Below are 16,936 nucleotides of genomic sequence, written 5' to 3'. Positions count from 1 at the left end.
ACTGAAGATGCATACGTCGTCGGTTCGAATCCCTGTCGCAAGCTAGCCTCCAATCTGACTAGCACATGTAAGCTGTATGCGACGAAAAATCGTTTCACAACACCCAGAACGCTGTACGATAAACGGTTGCGTCACGGTTGCGTCACAATTTTGGTACGAATGTTGCCGGCAAAACTGCCGTCACATTGAGGTCACCCAGTGGGGAGTATATATGGAAGAATGACATGCCTATGACTGTCTCAAGTACGGTGCTCCGCTTGCTTTGTACGTCCTACGGCCGCTTGACGACGTTACTCTATTTTTCTTGCCATCATTGGGATTTTCTGTTCCATGTCCGAGTACACACACTAACACACACGACGCCGGCTTTTGTCGCAGAGGGACTAGTAATGCTTTTGCAATAAAATACTTGCATGGCAGGGAAGTAATTCCTTTTCCCTGTTTAGCCCATTTGTTTAGATTAAGAGAGGAAACGAATGTGGTCAGCCGCACCGCCACGAACAAAGTGTCCATTCTTGAGGCGGGTCGATGCACTCGGCGCGAGACGTCGCGGGAAATACCCGGAGTGCAATGAACTGCAGTGCGCTGTCATTTGGAGCAACGTAGCCCGTAAGTTACTATAAAACCATGGAGCCCAATGGTACATACCGGTTTTTACATACGGATTTCTCACAATTTGATTTGATAAAGATTGTTTTCCCCTTTCATTATTCCTTTTCTCCATCAGTCATCTGCCATCTGTGACGTCATAGCTAGCAAGCAGTGTCATCTGCAAGCTGTAGTATCAATGTTGCGGCTGCACAACGATGCAACATTCCTTATGTTGCCCCTGCACAACGATGCAGGGGCAACATAAGGAATCCGGAGAACACCCTCAATGCATTATATTTCCTCGTCAAGTGTATGTATAACTGAGTCCTAAATATATGACTCAGGGTATTTCAAGAAAAGTAAAAATTAACCCTTTGCGTACCTGACAGGATCACTGCTGATCGTGCGGTGAACCCGCAGCCTCTCGTTATTCACTTTCCAATGCTTGCAAGCATTCCATCCAATATGAGTCAACCCGGTCACAGCGGGCGATGTGGCTTATCTTGTTTTGCTTCCGGGAAGCGCCCAGCGCATGGCCAGCGGCGAAAGTCATTCGCCTCTGCAACACTGGTCGCTGCGGCGAAAGGCAAACGACTGGATAAGACGCCGACGACCCTCTCTTCCGCGCCGCCGGCCCAGAGTAGCAATCGGGCAGTTTCGTGCAGTAAACCCTTCCTTAGCGCCGTACTTTTCCTCACTCAAGAACTGCACAGATAAAAAAGCATCATCGCAAACCGCGGAACTATGTTTGCGGCGAAGATGCTTTCACCATGGCGACCACTAGTCGTGACGGCGCTTGGTGCAAAACTTTCGGCCAATCCGAGTGTCTTACCAGACTGGAGGAGGTAGAGAGTGCTGCGGGAGAAGGCTTTAGGGTAAGCGCTTTTGCACAGACACAAGCTAGGATATTCAGAACATTAGTGCGCCTTAAACGCCTCAATATAGGCCTTAAATAGGCCAGAACTTTAGATCAGTACCGACATGACGCAACACTAGACGTTGCTCGCTAAGATGTCCTTCGATAGATCTTTTAGTGACAATTCTTCGTAGGTATGGTGGAAACGGACAACTTGGCCCGTCCGTTGTACGAGTGTGACATTGTAATAGGTAGAAGGCAAACAAAACTTCCCTGAAAGGACTGCTGTTATAAAAAAAATAAATTAAAAACGTCTATCAAATCTTTAGTTATGGATTCTTTTTTGTTTCAGGAAGTACGAGCCAGCCTCAGAATGCGAATATACATCAAAGCGATCTTCTTAATTGGGACATTCCAGAGTGCCACATTCCGCGAAACAGATACAACGCTATCGCTAACTCTTTCTCGGGCTTGTACTTCGAGCAGTTAGCCGTGACTGAGTTGAAGGTGAGATCGCAAACTCATGTTCCCGTGTTTTGAAACTGCACAAGCAGCACAGAGATAAAAGGCAAGGCTGTGAAAGTGTTGAGTGAGTTTCCCGGAACCGCTGGATCCAAGACGGTGGAATATTCTTTGTTTCCCGTCTTTCTTTTTTACATGCGGGAAATTATGTTACGACGGAACCCCAGACAGACGCTAAGCTGTCTATATGAAAACCATTCACTGACCATTACCTGGATCATGACTTTAGGCCACTGCCATGCAATAGGATGCGACAACACTCGAACCTCTTCTAGCCTTCCATGGCCGCCCACAGAACGCCTGTGGGCCGCGCTTCAGTGCACGGTACTATCTGCCGTTTGTGCGAGGTGTTGGCGACCTTGGAACCTGTTCGGGGCGGCGTCGCACTTTCACCCGACCTTCCGCGGCCGGCTGCCGGCGATCGTGGAACACCGCTTCTCTTTTTCCCGTTACCTCCTGCTGTTCGAGACGCCGATTCAACTCCAACTCCTCCTCCTCTTCTCGGTGGGGGTGAAATATTTTATAGCCCATGTGACCCCTGTTGCGGCAGCTGAGAGCGAGCAAAGAGGGCAGGTAGAATGCGTGCTTTAACTCTGCCTGCGGGAGCGAATCGCAAGCTGAGCGTCAACGTTTCTGTCCGAGGCGGCGGACGACTTCGACAGAGAAGGCTCCTGGGGGTAGAACCAAGACGTCTCTGAAGATGCCCCCAAACCGCAGGAAAAACCATTGGTGTAAATAAAGTTTTCCCTTCCTTCCTTGAATATCGGCTCTGAGCCCCCTCGGAGGGCTGAAATCATGTGCTACTTGAGCCTCACCAACGGGTTAAGGGCAGCATGTCTGAAAACAAGCCAACCTTTTTTCTTTTGCATTCGTTCACCCCTCGTGATTTTTTTTTATTTTGTCATGATGATTGTGCGCGCTGGTACCTTCTGCTGAAGCCAGATGGGTGGAAGTATCCTTTGCTCAGGATGACTCACCTAATATTTTATGTTTGTAATTTGGCTATATTTCAGAAGCGTCCTTCTGCAATGACTTCCCTGATGAGAGATTAAGGTGAAAAAAAAAATTGAAGGATGGGTATTTTGTGTGCAGCGTTGTTTGCTACTGCAATACCCAGGCCTGGTCAGCGTTACAGCACGCCTTTTGCCAGGGAAGGCTGCTGCGTGCTATGACCATCGGAGCTCACTTGAAGTACAAAATAGACTGAAAAAACAATAAAAGCAAAAAAAAAGATCTGTTGTTTCAAATGTTCCCACATATACCGGTGTGAAATAATTGTCAACATCAGGTTTGGGTGATACGGGCGGTTTGCAAACTGTCCAAATTTGGGTACCGAAAAAGAGCAGAGAGGCATTATCATTACGTAGAGGGGCGAATAAAAAAATTACGACAATTGACCGACGACAGCCGTTGCGACAAAATTTAAAGAAAGAAAGAAAAAGAATCGTTTCGAGGCGATGAGTTTCCGCTGAGCCTTAAGCTATACTGAGGATTCGGGAAGGCCTGAACCCTCGTTATCGTCGCTATCGTGAACCAGAATAATGCGAGTTTCGAAGAAATAACTCCGCCGGTGGGCCATTTGTGCTAATCTCTTTAAGTGGCCTATGTGCATTTGCACATACTCCTAAAAGCTTCTCAGTACTTGCGCTTCTGAATGGTGGCAGCAATATCTTACAGAGGACTCATTTCTTAAATTCCAGCGGATGGATTGATGCCAGTGCAACGTTTCTTTTCTTTAAATTCCCTCGGAAGAATTAGAAATTCTGTCTCCGCGATGAAGTATTCATGGTGTATGAAGGGTTGTCTTCCAAATGGCTGAAAGGTGAAGACTCGCTTCGTGTCGCACTTCTGCCTGTTAGCATAATCCTTGCAACTGCTAACGGGAAATGTGCCAATCAGATAACAGCTGCATTGGCTCGGAATGACGCACCACATGGAACGGGCGTCTTTACTGCATTGGCAGCAGAAATGATAATGCCCATTTTGCACGTGCGTGGCGCATAACATTGCTGATATAGCCAAGCTTCCTAACGATAATCAATGTAATGAACCGCAGCTGCTTCTTTATATTAAACGCACAACCGCAGGAGTATCCTCAGTGCATAGTTATCCGTAAAGTTCTGAGTCCTGACTCCGCCAGTTCATCTTTTGAGCGCCGCGTGGTGAGATGCATTTCTTTTGCACCATCTTTTGAGGTTATGGCTTTCACGTTTACAGTTTAAAGGTTTTGCCCCCGTATTCACAAACTAACCTTCACCTTTCCTTTCGACGTCCTTGGCTTTGCGTCTCCTTTCCGAGTTTCAGAAACCAAACTTGCCGTTAAACTGCACCTTTAGCCGCCCTTTCGCCCTCTGAAAGGGCGCGTTCGCAAAGGTAGCCCCTGGCCTACCTCAGCAGCTCCTTTCTTCAATCAATCTGGCAACCCAGCACGACGACCGCTTTTCCGATTCGTCAAGTTCACGGAGTTAATAGAAGAAATCGAGCGAAGCCGAAGCGGCGAGTGCTGAGGAATCGCCAGTACGCGATGGAGCTGTTCGACGAGTTTCTCGCGAGATACCACTTTTCGAAGCCTGCCGTGCTGGAACTATTGTCTATGCTGCCATTGCACCGCTACCCTGACGGACGAGGTTGCCCCGTGCCGCCGCTGCTGCGACTGCTTGCCGCCCTTCGCTTTTACGGTGCGAGGACCTTCCAAGTTGTCACCAGCTAACTTGTCAGCGTATCCCAGCCCACGGTTTCCCGGGTGCTATCGACTGTATCTGCCGTCATTGCAGCAACATTGTTTCCGGCCCTGGTCAAGTTTCCATAAGCCGAAGATATGGAAAAATGAAAACAGGAGACACACGTGTGAAAACTTAACTGGTGCGCACACCGCTTGAGAACTGCCGCCCCATTGCAAACAGGGACACATCGAGCGCCAAGCATCGAAGCGCTGCTCGACTCAAGCTCCGCCTACAGCCGATGTCAGGCTTTGCCACCGTGCAGCAGTGTATGAGCGCTGCTTGGCTTGGTGTACTTGAAGTTCGCACCAGAAGAGACAAAACAGCCAAGCTATCAGAAAGGTTACCTGCTATACTCGAGGAGCGACAAAGCATGCCTGCGCAAGTAGCGAGCTTTCGGCTACGGCACAGCCCGCGGGCGCGCCAGGCGACAAATTGCGCCTGGCGACCCTCGTCGTCGCTAGGCCTATAGCCTATTAAGGCGGAAGCCTTTAATGCCTCATCGTTGTAAGCAGGAGCTGTCGACAGAAATGTCACGCTTTTCAGTTGATCGAAACGGTCGTGACGTCACAGTGCGCGAATTTCAAACAGGGCCAATTGTACTTTGGCTACTAACCATGCAACCAATTAAAGGGATCGTATAGTGATGCTCCAAGTAAGTTTGACAGAGTTTAATTAATTGCTTACTTAACCAATTAGTCTAATTAACCTTTCTAGTCAGACCACATAAATACATAAAACCTAGTAAGAAATTGGCCGCGCTTGGGAATCGAACCCCGGTCTCCGGAGTGCGAGTCGAGCACGCTACCACTTCGCCATGCCAGCTTTTTTTTTTTATTTATTGACCACTTCTTCGCCATGCCAGCTCGATGGTTTGGAATGAACTAAAGGTGCGTCTAGTGAATACGGTGTCTTCGTTCACTCCCATCTTCCTCCCTTCCCGTTACGACGAGGTTTAGGTCTCCACCGAGATATGAGAGACAAATACATTTCCTTTCCTCAAAAACCAATTTACCAACGAGCAAGATGTATTTGTCCGTGTTTCAGATTGGTCCAAATTGTCGTGACGTCACCGAGCGCGAATTTTGACGGGTGTCCACCGAAATATGTGAGACAGTTACTGCGCAACTTCCTTTCCTCAAATACAGTTTTCGACTACTGTCTACTGAGATATGTGAGACAGTTAAAGCGTAATTTCCTTTCCTGAAATACAATTTTAATTTTCTTCATTACGGCCCCTCTTTCTTCTTTCACTCACACTTCCTCCCTTCCTGTACGGTGCGGCTCAGGTGTCCACGGAGATGAAAGACAATTACAGCCGCATTTCCTTTCCTCAAAAAGGGTTGCGTTCAAAGGGCAACGCATCGCGCCGAACGGGTGGTGGCGTTCATTGGCCTCCGTGGCAGCGCTACAACACGCTGTCGCGTTCCACTCCTAAAGGCGAAGCTTAAGCGTCATTAATTGGCAGTTAATTAATGCACCAACAAAATGTGCAGTGAACAATCGCGTAGCAGAATGCAGCTCTCAGGCTTTCGCCTTTCACCCCTTTAGCCGCTAAAGTTCCTCGTAATTTTTTTCTCATGGATGCCGCAGCGGACGGCGCTTCGGAAGTCGCCTGCGCTGTAATAAAAGACCACTCTTGATATCGATTCACTGTTAAAAGCACCATCTAACAATAAACTAAAAATGTCGTCAATTTTTCGCGACGCCTTCGGAAGTGGAGCTGGTGGACGCCAAGCGAGCCGGGCCCCATATAGGTAGTCGGGCCAGCGGCAGCTGCGAGTCGGTTCCAGCAACAAATTTGCTCGTAGTTACAGTTGTCACTTTTACCATGCAGCAACTCGGTATCGGCCAGTGACACAGAAAAATGATATATTTTTACATTTCCCTATCCAAGGGTTTCCTATTTACGTCAACAACAATCTTCTGCTCATTTTTATGACGCCGGCCATTTTTATGACTGCTGGCTTAGTGTACTTCCCGTTCGCACCAGAAAAGGCAAAACAGTCATGCTATCAGAAAGGCGGCCTGCTATATTCGAGCAATGACAGCATGCCTGAGCAAGAGCCGAGCTTTCGGCAGCGACCCCGTCCGCGACGCGCTGAGCGACGAACTGCGCTGCTCGCTGGCTGCCCTGGTCGTCGCTATGCCTAGGTGGTTTCGCATCGATGCCGCAGCTGAGGGCGCTTCGGAACTGTGCAGCGCTATAATAAAAATACTACTCACGTCACCCCTTTACTGTGCACGCGTCCCGTCATAAAATAAAGCTATGCTCGATTTCTGCGACGCCTTCTGCAGCGTACCCAGCAGAAGCCAGGCGGGCCGGAAGAGGCAGCAGAAGCAAAGCGGCTGTTGGATGAAATTTCATTGTATCGCAGTTGTCACTTCTACCAGAAACTCGGTATCAAATCAAATCAAATCAAAGTTTATTTCCCATCTAGCACTACAGATGGAGGAATCGTAGAAAAAAGCTGCCCTTGGGCAGCTTGACGAGTCTACAATCCTAATTATTGACAGGGAGGCAACACAAGAGTTTATACAGTTTTAAAAAACAAGCAACAAAAACAAGTATTGGCCAACGATCCTCGCTATAGATACATTTTTGACGTTCCGCACAAAACAACAACAACAACAAAGCGCACAGTCGCACAACACATTACGAATCACACAAAAGTAAACAAAAAGGACGTTGAAGCAACAAAGCTGCTTGTAGCGACGGCTGCCTCTCATTGTGGCTAGACCAAGAGAAAACGTGCGTGAAAATTAGAGCCAGGCTAGCTCCACTATATGTTTAACTGCTTTCTACAGTATAGAAACAAGTTATCAGTACATGCGCTGTTGAGGGAAGCATTAATATTTCTTTAGCCTCGGTACCATACCTCTTACTTCTGCGGGTAAGGGCGCTTTCCGTAAGGCACCCGAAAGGTGGATTTCTGTAACACGGCATGGCCTTTCCCTCACCTTTCACTTTCAGTAACCTTACGTAAAGTCGCCTTTCGAGTTAAAGTAAGGTAAAGGTAAGGCCAGTTTGTGAATACGGGGGTTAGTTTCGCTTTCTAAACCTTGTATTGGTGCTATTGTATAATCTCTTCTTTTTCTAGTCCATCTTTCCAGCTCAGTGCTTGCGTACGCTGCTAGAAAACAAGTAAAAATTATCAGTGGGAACCGCGCCCAAAATTCTTTTAGCTAAGAGGAAGCCGATAAGGAGCCCATCAGGCTATAAAGGCGGGACTGCACAAATCACTCATATAAACGACAAGCGGTGTTATTTGTGGAATACGTTGAGCTATCAGAGCTGAAATCTTCGGTGTTTTTTGAGGCTACGACAGCCATCAGTGTCAGTTCCTATGCCTCAGCTTGCGTTTTCCACATTCTTCCTACATAATGTGCGAAAATAAGTTCCAAAAATTACGAAATATTGAATGATGTTAAGTATATGGCCATTCTGAGCCCATTTTGAGCTGTGTTTGGGACTTAAAAACGAGAAATTATTGCAGCGAAAGCTGCATTGGCGACGAAGTTGTGATTTCGCTGCGCTGGTGCTCCGAGAAGGCACAGAGACCAACCTTCAGCCGTTGCCTAGCAACCACCGCAGCTGGCGAACGCCGCGCGCTCGCCGTGCCATCTGGCATGACGTCACGCCGCGCGCCTCACAGCAGAGCCGCCGCCGTCATTTGGTATGACGTCACACCGCTTGCCTCGTCGTTGCGCTCGCCTCGGCTCGCTTTGCCAGCTGTGTCGCATGTCTGATAACATGTCGCAGGATTGAAACAACGCAGCTAGAAAACCCGACTAACCTGGACTTGCAATCAAGATTAATCAAGGGTAACCAAGCTATGCCTTACCATTCGTACGTGTATCCTGGCATACTCGAGCTAAGCCACTGCAAATTTTATCTTGAGCAGACACCGAGGAGCAAGAAAATTGGTTGGTTTGGTTTGGTTTATGGGGTTTAACGTCCCAAAGCGACTAAGGCTAAATTGAGCGGGCAATTACGCTCCGCATTAAGGGTATCACTCGGAAGCGTTAATGGGTTCATCCCCAGTCGTGCGAAATTGTTTTTGCGACTATCAGGAATTTCTGGGAGTCCTCATGCCACTCATGCGCCACTGCCCTGCTATGGAAAGTGCGGCCACCGATAGCGGTGTGCGACCCAGGTTTCTCTTATCGAGCAACGTCTCGCGACAATTTAGCCATGACCAGCCACGGCGGGCAGTTTACTCACAATAGAGAGGGCAAAATAAGAACATTCAAGAACCGCACTGTGAATAAGACGCATAACTTGTGAGTAAGCGGTTCACCGACCGGTGCTTGCTTATTAATGCTGAAAAAAATTACGAGGTACACTTAAATCTCCTTACGTGTGGAAGTGCGAAAGTTGTGCGCTGTCCGCTACCTGCGGCATGTACTGGTTCAGCGTCGTGCTTTGCGAGGGGGGTTTCCAGTGGATGCCGCATGATGTCGCTACGACCGCACGCCAGCACGTAGAAAATTTACGGGAAACGGAGGAAATTTCCTACTCTCTGGATTGCCACATCTGTAGTTAACATGTACATGATCTGTCATGTAAGCCTCAGCACATACCTCGAAGATACGTTTTTAAGAGCTGTGCGTTCACTAAAATCGCCTTTATTGAGCTTCAAACGTCGAAGTGTCGTATCGGACTTCGTCTGCCATGATGACGTTCTGAACGGTCGCGTTTCTTTCATGTTATCCGCTGAAATGGATAAATCGGCCCGAGGCCGAGGTACTGCTGGGGCGTCTGCCGCCAGTAATACTACTTATCGCACAGTTCTCCCCAGTCTAACTGTCGGTAAGCTAGATTTCAACTCCGTTTTTCTGCATGCGGACCTTGCTGGCCCTCCATATCGTGCCTAGGACTTTAGAGATGCTTTACGCGTTTCGTCGATTTAAGGGGAGTCAGTTCCGTCGCATAGTTCTTCCCTTTTTATCCCCTCATTCCCTTCCCCAGTGCAGGGTAGCCAACCGGAAACCTTTCTGGTTAACATCCCTGCCTTTCCCCCTCTCTTTATCTCTCTCTCTCTCCAAATGTCCCTCGCATGGATGGTAACTTGCAAGACAGCGTGAGCCAAAGAGCTAAGCCCGTGAGCTCCGTAGAGTTACAAGAGAAAAACCGTTGTTTCTCGTCCTTGACCCAGAACCGAAGCCCGTAAAGCTCGAGCTTCTTTGACTCCTAGAACACCGAGAAGATCTCTCCATTCGTTTAGCCCTTCGAGCTTGCGGATAGGTTGCTTCCATCACTGTAGAGCACTGGAGAGTTTCAGATATGGAGGGTATGCGTACTTTGAATAAACACATTGCACTCACTCTTGCTGATGGCGTCAATTGCCAACGACGTCCCTCATCTCTTGACAGTTTGCGCTCTATAGAACCTGGATTTAATTACAGGCAGGCCGCCCTTGTGTTCAATGAATTGAATGAATGCTGTGTGAATGAATGTTTGATGAATGCGACAGAAGTTTTGGATGCTGCTGGTGGCATGACAGCCTTTACGCTAATTGAATCAACAACTTCTCGCCTAGTCTCTGATGCCGGTCCTGATCTGTAGCGTGAGCCTCCAATGCCTTCACGGACGGGAAACTGTCTGCAGATGTTCACCACCACTGCCTGTCTGAGCACAGATCGGAAATACACAGCCTCAATGATGAAACTCTGGCTGCGCGTTCCTGCCCGGCGCGTGAGCCGGAGGAACAAACAGATGGCGGTGTGGCCGCGGCGTCCAGCACCACCACTAATGGGATTCTTGATGTCACTGTGGGATGTTGCATACAGCTGGCTGATTGCCAGCCTGTTAGCTCAATCCCTGACGGAAAGTCTGGGGCAGACGTGCAAAGTCCAACGTTGTCCTCGAAACGTGGTGTGTCGCCGATTTCTGCTTCCTCTCAGGAGGACGCTGCCCCTGCAAACAAACACAAGTCCCGCTGTAAAAAGTGAGAGACCAAGAAATATCTTTGGCGCATAAGGTCGAAGAAAAGGGGCCATTTCTATGGAGCCCTCACCTTCCGGATTTGCGCTGGACATCGCGTCGCAACGCTCAACATCTGTTGGCTGCGGTCTAGGCAGAAACAGGTACAGTTGCACCGATTGTCGACGGGAAGTGGGCTAGAGATTGGTGCTGTTTGAACGATTAAGATAGAAAGTGAATTGAATACAGAGGTGGGTCTGCGGCCATTCTTAACAGATTACAAAGCCTGCGTGTCGCACTCGGTAGCCCTTTCGGCGGGTTGCTTTCCGTTCTTCAAACAGAGTCTCTCTAGGTAGGATATGCTGCCATCATTTAGTTTGGTATGGTTTGAAGGGGAGGGGGGTTAACGTCGCAAAGTGTCTGAGACTAGGAGGGACGCTGTAGTGATGGGCCCCGGAAATTTCGACCACCTGGGGTTCTCAAACGTGGACTGACATCGATCAGCACAAGCGCCTCTAGAATTTCGCCTCCATCAAAATTCGACCGCCGCGGCCGGGATCGAACCCGCGTCTTTCTGGCCAGCACCTGAGCACCGTAACCGCTGAGCCACCGCGGCGGCCCATCATTTAGGAACTCAATTGAATCTGTTGAGAGAAGTTGCGCAAGCTTGGCACCTCGGGCACATGTACGTGTAGTGCCCCTAAATTTTATTGTTGGCTCAGTGGTTATGGGGATCGGCTACTGGCCCGAAAGACGGGGGTGTGATCCTGTCCTCGGCGGTCGTCTTTCGATGGGGGCGAAATCTAGAGGCCTGTGTACTGTGCCATCTCATTGCACGTTAGAGAGTACCAGGTGGTAGAAACTTCCGGATTTCTCTAGTACGGCGTGCCTCAAAGCCTGAGCCGCTTTTGGATTTTAAAACCCCTTAAACCAAACGAAATGAATTTCGAGTTGCTTTGAGACGTTAAACACCATAAACCAAAGCTACCAAGTTTCATTGCGATCATTGAAGCCTCCACAAATAACATGCGGAGAGGACGTCCTTGCTAACAAATTTTCATGCCCTAAAGAGTCGAATGGCCTGCCTGGCTCAACGTACATTCCAATGACAGTGCACTATTGGCTGCCAATTGCTGTTACTGCGCACACGTATTCGTTGTCACTTTGAGGTGGGACGTAACCAAGATGGCCGGGATATCCTTGCGAAAGCCTATCAGCAATCTCCTGACGTCATCTGGCCATTCTGAATTGCTTAAATAGTATCTGTGCAGCTGAAAATTTCCTCGATGCACGATTCAGAGATGACTATGAAACGGGAGTGATACGCTCGCACAAGCTGCTGGAAAAAGGAGAATTTGGATCGTAAACCCCGAGGCTAGAAAATTGTGCATGTGCGAACGATGTTGTGGATGGTCGTCTGCGTTGAAGTTGTGGCTGTTGAAGTCCAGGTTATCGATGTATGGTATTACGCCCCTAGGGAGCGTAGGAGGCCGACACCAACGACTGAATTGCATAGACAGCTTCTTCTTCTAGAGACCTCTTCACAACGGTTTGGCGCGGACAAGAGACTTGATGATGCAAACAGGATCGGAATACATAGGCATGTGATGTCTTGGTGGTGGTGGTGGTGAAAACATTTATTACGAATGAGCAGGAGGTATGTTTGGATCAGCCCGTAAGGGACCGATCCTTACAAACACTAGGTGGAGGTCCCTAGTACGGGACCCCAGTGGCGGTTGCCGCCGCCCGGGCGCCCGACTAAGGCTTGATGTCAGTGCTTTCGTTGTGCTGCTTTTCGCTGAACATCCTATCGCGCTGAGGCGCCTTAGGCTGAGAGCGAGAGAGACTATTTGCCGAGTCTTAGAGTATGGGACACTTGCCTCTACAGCCACTACAGCCAGCTTCGTTACTGTAAGCAGAAGGTTGCAGCGGGCAGTGCCGACACTCTGATCATCAACCTCCGTCCTTGCTAAGGCGATGGCTGAGTACTTGCTCTTGAGCTGACACTAAGCTGCCTACCTCGGTGGGCCTGATAACTACAGGAACACAAGCAGCTCTCTTTTTCTAGAAGGACACAACTGTTAAGGGCACCTGGTCCATGTCCTCTCTATGTTAACGCAAAAATTACGAGGAACTTTAGCGGCTAAAGTGGTGAAAGGCGAAAGCCTGAGTGCTGCATTCTGCTACGCGATTGTTCACTGCACATTTTCTTGGTGCATTAATTAACTGCCAATTAATGACGCTTAAGCTTCGCCTTAAGGAGTGGAACGCGACAGCGTGTTGTAGCGCTGCCACGGAGTCCAAGGAACACCACCACCCGTCCGGCGCGATGCGTTGCCCTTTGAACGGAACGCTTTTTTGAGGAAAGGAAATGGGGCTGTAATTCTCTGTCATCTCGGTGGACACCTGAGCCGCACCGTACAGGAAGGGAGGAAGTGAGAATGAAAGAAGAAAGAGGGGCCGTAATGAAGAAAATGAAAATTGTATTTCAGGAATGGAAATCACGTATTAACTGTCTCACGTATCTCAGTAGACACTAGTCGAAAATTGTGTTTGAGGAAAGGATGTTGCGCAGTAACTGTCTCCCATATTTCGTTGGACACCAGTCAAAATTCGCGCGCGGTGACGTCACGACAATTTCGACCAATCCGAAACACGGACAAATACGCCTTGCTCGTCGGTAAATTGGTTTTTGAGGAAAGGAAATTATCTTTCTCTCATATCTCGGTGGACACCTAAACCTCGCCGTAATGGGAAGGGAGGAAGATGGGAGTGAATGAAGACACCGTATTCACTAGACGCACCTTTGTTCATTCCGAACCATCGAGCTGGCATGGCGGAGTGGTAGCGTGCTCGACTCGCACTCCGGAGACCGGGGTTCGATTCCCAAGCTCGGCAAATTTCTTACTCGTTTTTATTTACTTATCTGGTCTGACTAGAAAGGTTAACTAGACTAATTGGTTGATTAAGCAATTAACTAAACTCCGTCAAACTTAATTGGAGCATCACTATACGATCCCTTTAATTGGTTGCATGGTTAGTAGCCAAAGTACAATTGGCCCCGATTGAAATTCGCGCACTGTGACGTCACGAACGTTTCGACCAATTGAAAAGCGTGACATTTTCTGTCGACAACTCCTGCTTACAACGATGAGGCATTAAAGGCTTCCGCCTTAAAAGCTCGGCACTGGCTTGTTCGTCGAGTAGTCTGTCGTTCGCAGAGACTTGGTCTGTAGCCGCGGCTACAGGGGCCGCTGGACTATAGCTGTTGCCGCTGCAGCATGGGGTTCAGCTGACGGTCAAGCTCCGTGTAGGCGTGGATAGGGCGCAGTGTCGACTAGGCGGTCGCTTGACGTGCTTCTGACACTGGCCAGGGGCCCCTAAGTTGTCGCACGTCAAGGACACAAACCAAAAGAGCAATAATACCCTGGGGCTGAGAAAAAACGCTGAAAATTAACGGCCCGTCAGAGTCAGCCGGCCCGCTAATCATCCTGCTATTCGTTCAGATAGCAGGTACACCTCGCGCAAAACAGGGTGACAAATTGGTTGTAAAGAGAGACCTAGTGCACTACAGCTAAACGTGGCGTGCAGTAAAAAGATATGCTGCAATGCCACCTTGAATGTAGCTCTTACCACACGACTAGAGAGGCCTACATGGCCTAATGCCTTTGCTGAATGCATCTTGTGTGCATTTCGATCCCTTCGGAAAATAGTACACGTGCAATTAGAGTTTTTATTCAACAGCTGACCTTATCAAACATCTAGCCTTTAATGATCGTCATGCCATGCCAGTAGTTAATTATATAATGAGAAAGAAGATGAAACTGTGATCTGGACCCGGCAGCAGGAGCTTGGTCAAGTGCAAAGAAAGAGGCTGCAGAGCTGAGCTGCTATGTTTACTGAGGTCAAAAAGAAGAGCTCCCATTAAGCACTGCACCTTGGCCAATCCCACCTCGTTTGAGGCCAACCAACCAACCAAACCCACCTCGTGGGTATGTTGTTGTTGTTGTAGCCTTTGACAGGACGGCACATACCCACACTCGGGGATCGGCCAAGAATCGGGAGGTATGTGCCATTTTTACTAAGGAAGAAGAAGAAGAGGAAATGCTCCCACGATGTCGCGTCGTTCGGTTGCCGTGAGCTAATCCAACATTCTGCTAGTCGTAAGAGCTGTCGTTAAATTACCAGCACCAAATGGGGCTGTGACGTTGAGTGGTGGTGGAAGTTCACCTTTCTTCTTATTTGTGCCCAGAAATCTCGTCATGGTGTCCGTGTTGGCAAGCGTGATCGCCGCATTGCTGACCTGGTTCGCCATCTACAGAGCAGCGCTGCCGCGTCTTCCCGATTCCGTGGCCTATGAGGTGATCCTGGGCAAGGAGCATGGCGACGCGTCCTTGCCTCCCGTGTTCGCGCACCGCGGCGCTGGCCACGACGCCCCGGAGAACACCTTGGCCGCCATCCGACAAGCGAAGGGTAACAACGCGTTCGGAATCGAGTTCGACCTGTCCTTCACAAACGACAGCGTGGCAGTGCTCTTCCACGACGAGACTCTTGACCGTACCACGGATGGAGTGGGTCCTTTAGCGGCAATGTCTTTCGAAGACGTGCGTCGACTGGACGCCGCCAGCAAGCACCCTCTGGCGAACCGCTACCGAGGCGAGCGCGTTCCGACGCTCGAAGAAGGCGTAGAAGAGTGCCTGCGCCTCGGACTGCGGATCATCGTAGACGTCAAGCATGCGGATGGGCGCGCCATCGCTATTCTCGACGAATTGTTTCGCCGGCGACCGGAGCTATATCGGCGGGCACTCGTTGCCTCCTCCTATCCGCAGTTCATCTACGCCTTGCGAAAGCACAACCGAGACATTCTGACAGCACTGACTTGGAGGCCGGGGCTCTTTACCTTCGAGGACATGGAGAACAGGCGGCCGCGATACAAATCGATCTTCAAGCACTGCGTCTCCATGGTCGCCGACTGGATTCTAGAAAGTGCGCTTCACTACGGGCTGCTGCCTCAGCTGACCGGCGTGTCTGCCTTGCTTATAAGCACGAATGCGCTCAGCGTGGACTACGTTCGAGCGTGGCACGATCGGGGGATGCACGTGATCGCTTGGACGTCCAATGACCCAGCCGAGAAGGAGTTCTTGCGCAAGGTCCTCCGTGTACCCGTCATCACGGACAGCTTGCTTGAAGTGTAGGCACTTCCGCTGCCCTCAGTCGCGAAACGCAAGGTTACTTCGAGGGAAACCTGAGCTTGCGGGAACGGCAAAATTTTGACACAGTGTTACAGATGCGCTTTCTTCGTGCCAGAGGCACAATAGTAATGCACAAGCTGAATAAAAATTTTAATTAACGTCGAAGTGGGAGCTTCTTCCTGGATGCATCTGTTATGAAGGATGTAGGACTTCTTTGCGCATATTGACGCGGATTCCCGTTTGTTTCCAGACATCGAAAAATCTGCGGAAGATTTGGGCCTGCAGGTGCCGCCACCTGCAATTAATTTCAAAGCAATAGAAGCAGGTAAGTTAGCAAGCCAGAATAAGCGCAGGGGCCTTCCCATTACACGAGCAATACTGCTCTTATCCTCAGAACACGTGGGGCGGAACGGGCAGCTGTGACGCATGCCACAACCTTGCTCTTGTATGTTTGCGCATTCTCAGGTTCTCTTGATAACGGCCGCGTCACGTTGAATCTCAAGCAGCCGCGGTGTACTAGTGACTGCCGATGGGCGAGAATTTGTGAGTATTGGTCGGGGGTGGGCTACTGTGTGTGCACACTCTTTTCGTGTGCTGTGTGCCTCACGGTGGACACAGGCTCGGGCTACGGAATGTGCTTGCCGATTTGTAGGAACTGACTGATGAATACTACTTCATAAAAGCTTCGCTTGCGGTAGTGGTGTCCTGAGGTTGGTGTATCTCCTCGGAGCACGGGGAGCAAGCTTTCTGTCACGGCAATGACGTAACGTGGCTAAATGTGGGGCCAGAGTCACCATTGTTTTTGTGACGCTTAAAGCCGCGCTCCTACAGCTGCGCAATCTATGCTCATTTTGCAGCTTAAGCTGCTATAGCACCGGTTTTCCCATGTAGCCCTGCATTTATTGTAGAATCTGCAGCGTCACCATAAGATGGTAATCACTTAGTGAGTAAATTTATTTACCTTACTTATTGATTGCGCGACGTTTTCTGCAAAAACTTACACACTAAAGCAGGGCTGCTTTTGTTTTGAGTGAATTCTGCTAAAAAATTAATATTTATTGTGGAGGAGATGTTGCATAAAACATTAATTATGCAGAAGATAATATTGCGTGCTTCGAAACTGAAATGA

General features: G+C 49.3%; 1 protein-coding gene across 1 annotated transcript; it reads left to right on the top strand.

Moving 5' to 3' along the window:
* The first annotated feature begins 14,877 nt into the window (after positions 1–14,877).
* LOC149360574 (glycerophosphodiester phosphodiesterase 1-like) lies at positions 14,878–15,810 on the top strand. The gene has a single exon (XM_089569329.1). The coding sequence runs from the start codon at positions 14,878–14,880 to the stop codon at positions 15,808–15,810; it is 933 nt and encodes a 310-aa protein (XP_089425455.1).
* Positions 15,811–16,936: the final 1,126 nt, after the last annotated feature.

The sequence above is a fragment of the Amblyomma mixtum genome, chromosome 2 (genome assembly GCF_055824585.1).
Source record: "Amblyomma mixtum isolate Tamu chromosome 2, ASM5582458v1, whole genome shotgun sequence".
In the NCBI taxonomy this organism is placed as follows: domain Eukaryota; kingdom Metazoa; phylum Arthropoda; class Arachnida; order Ixodida; family Ixodidae; genus Amblyomma; species Amblyomma mixtum.
The sequence above is the reverse complement of the archived record's forward strand: the minus strand, read 5'-3'. Positions and strand labels throughout refer to the sequence as shown.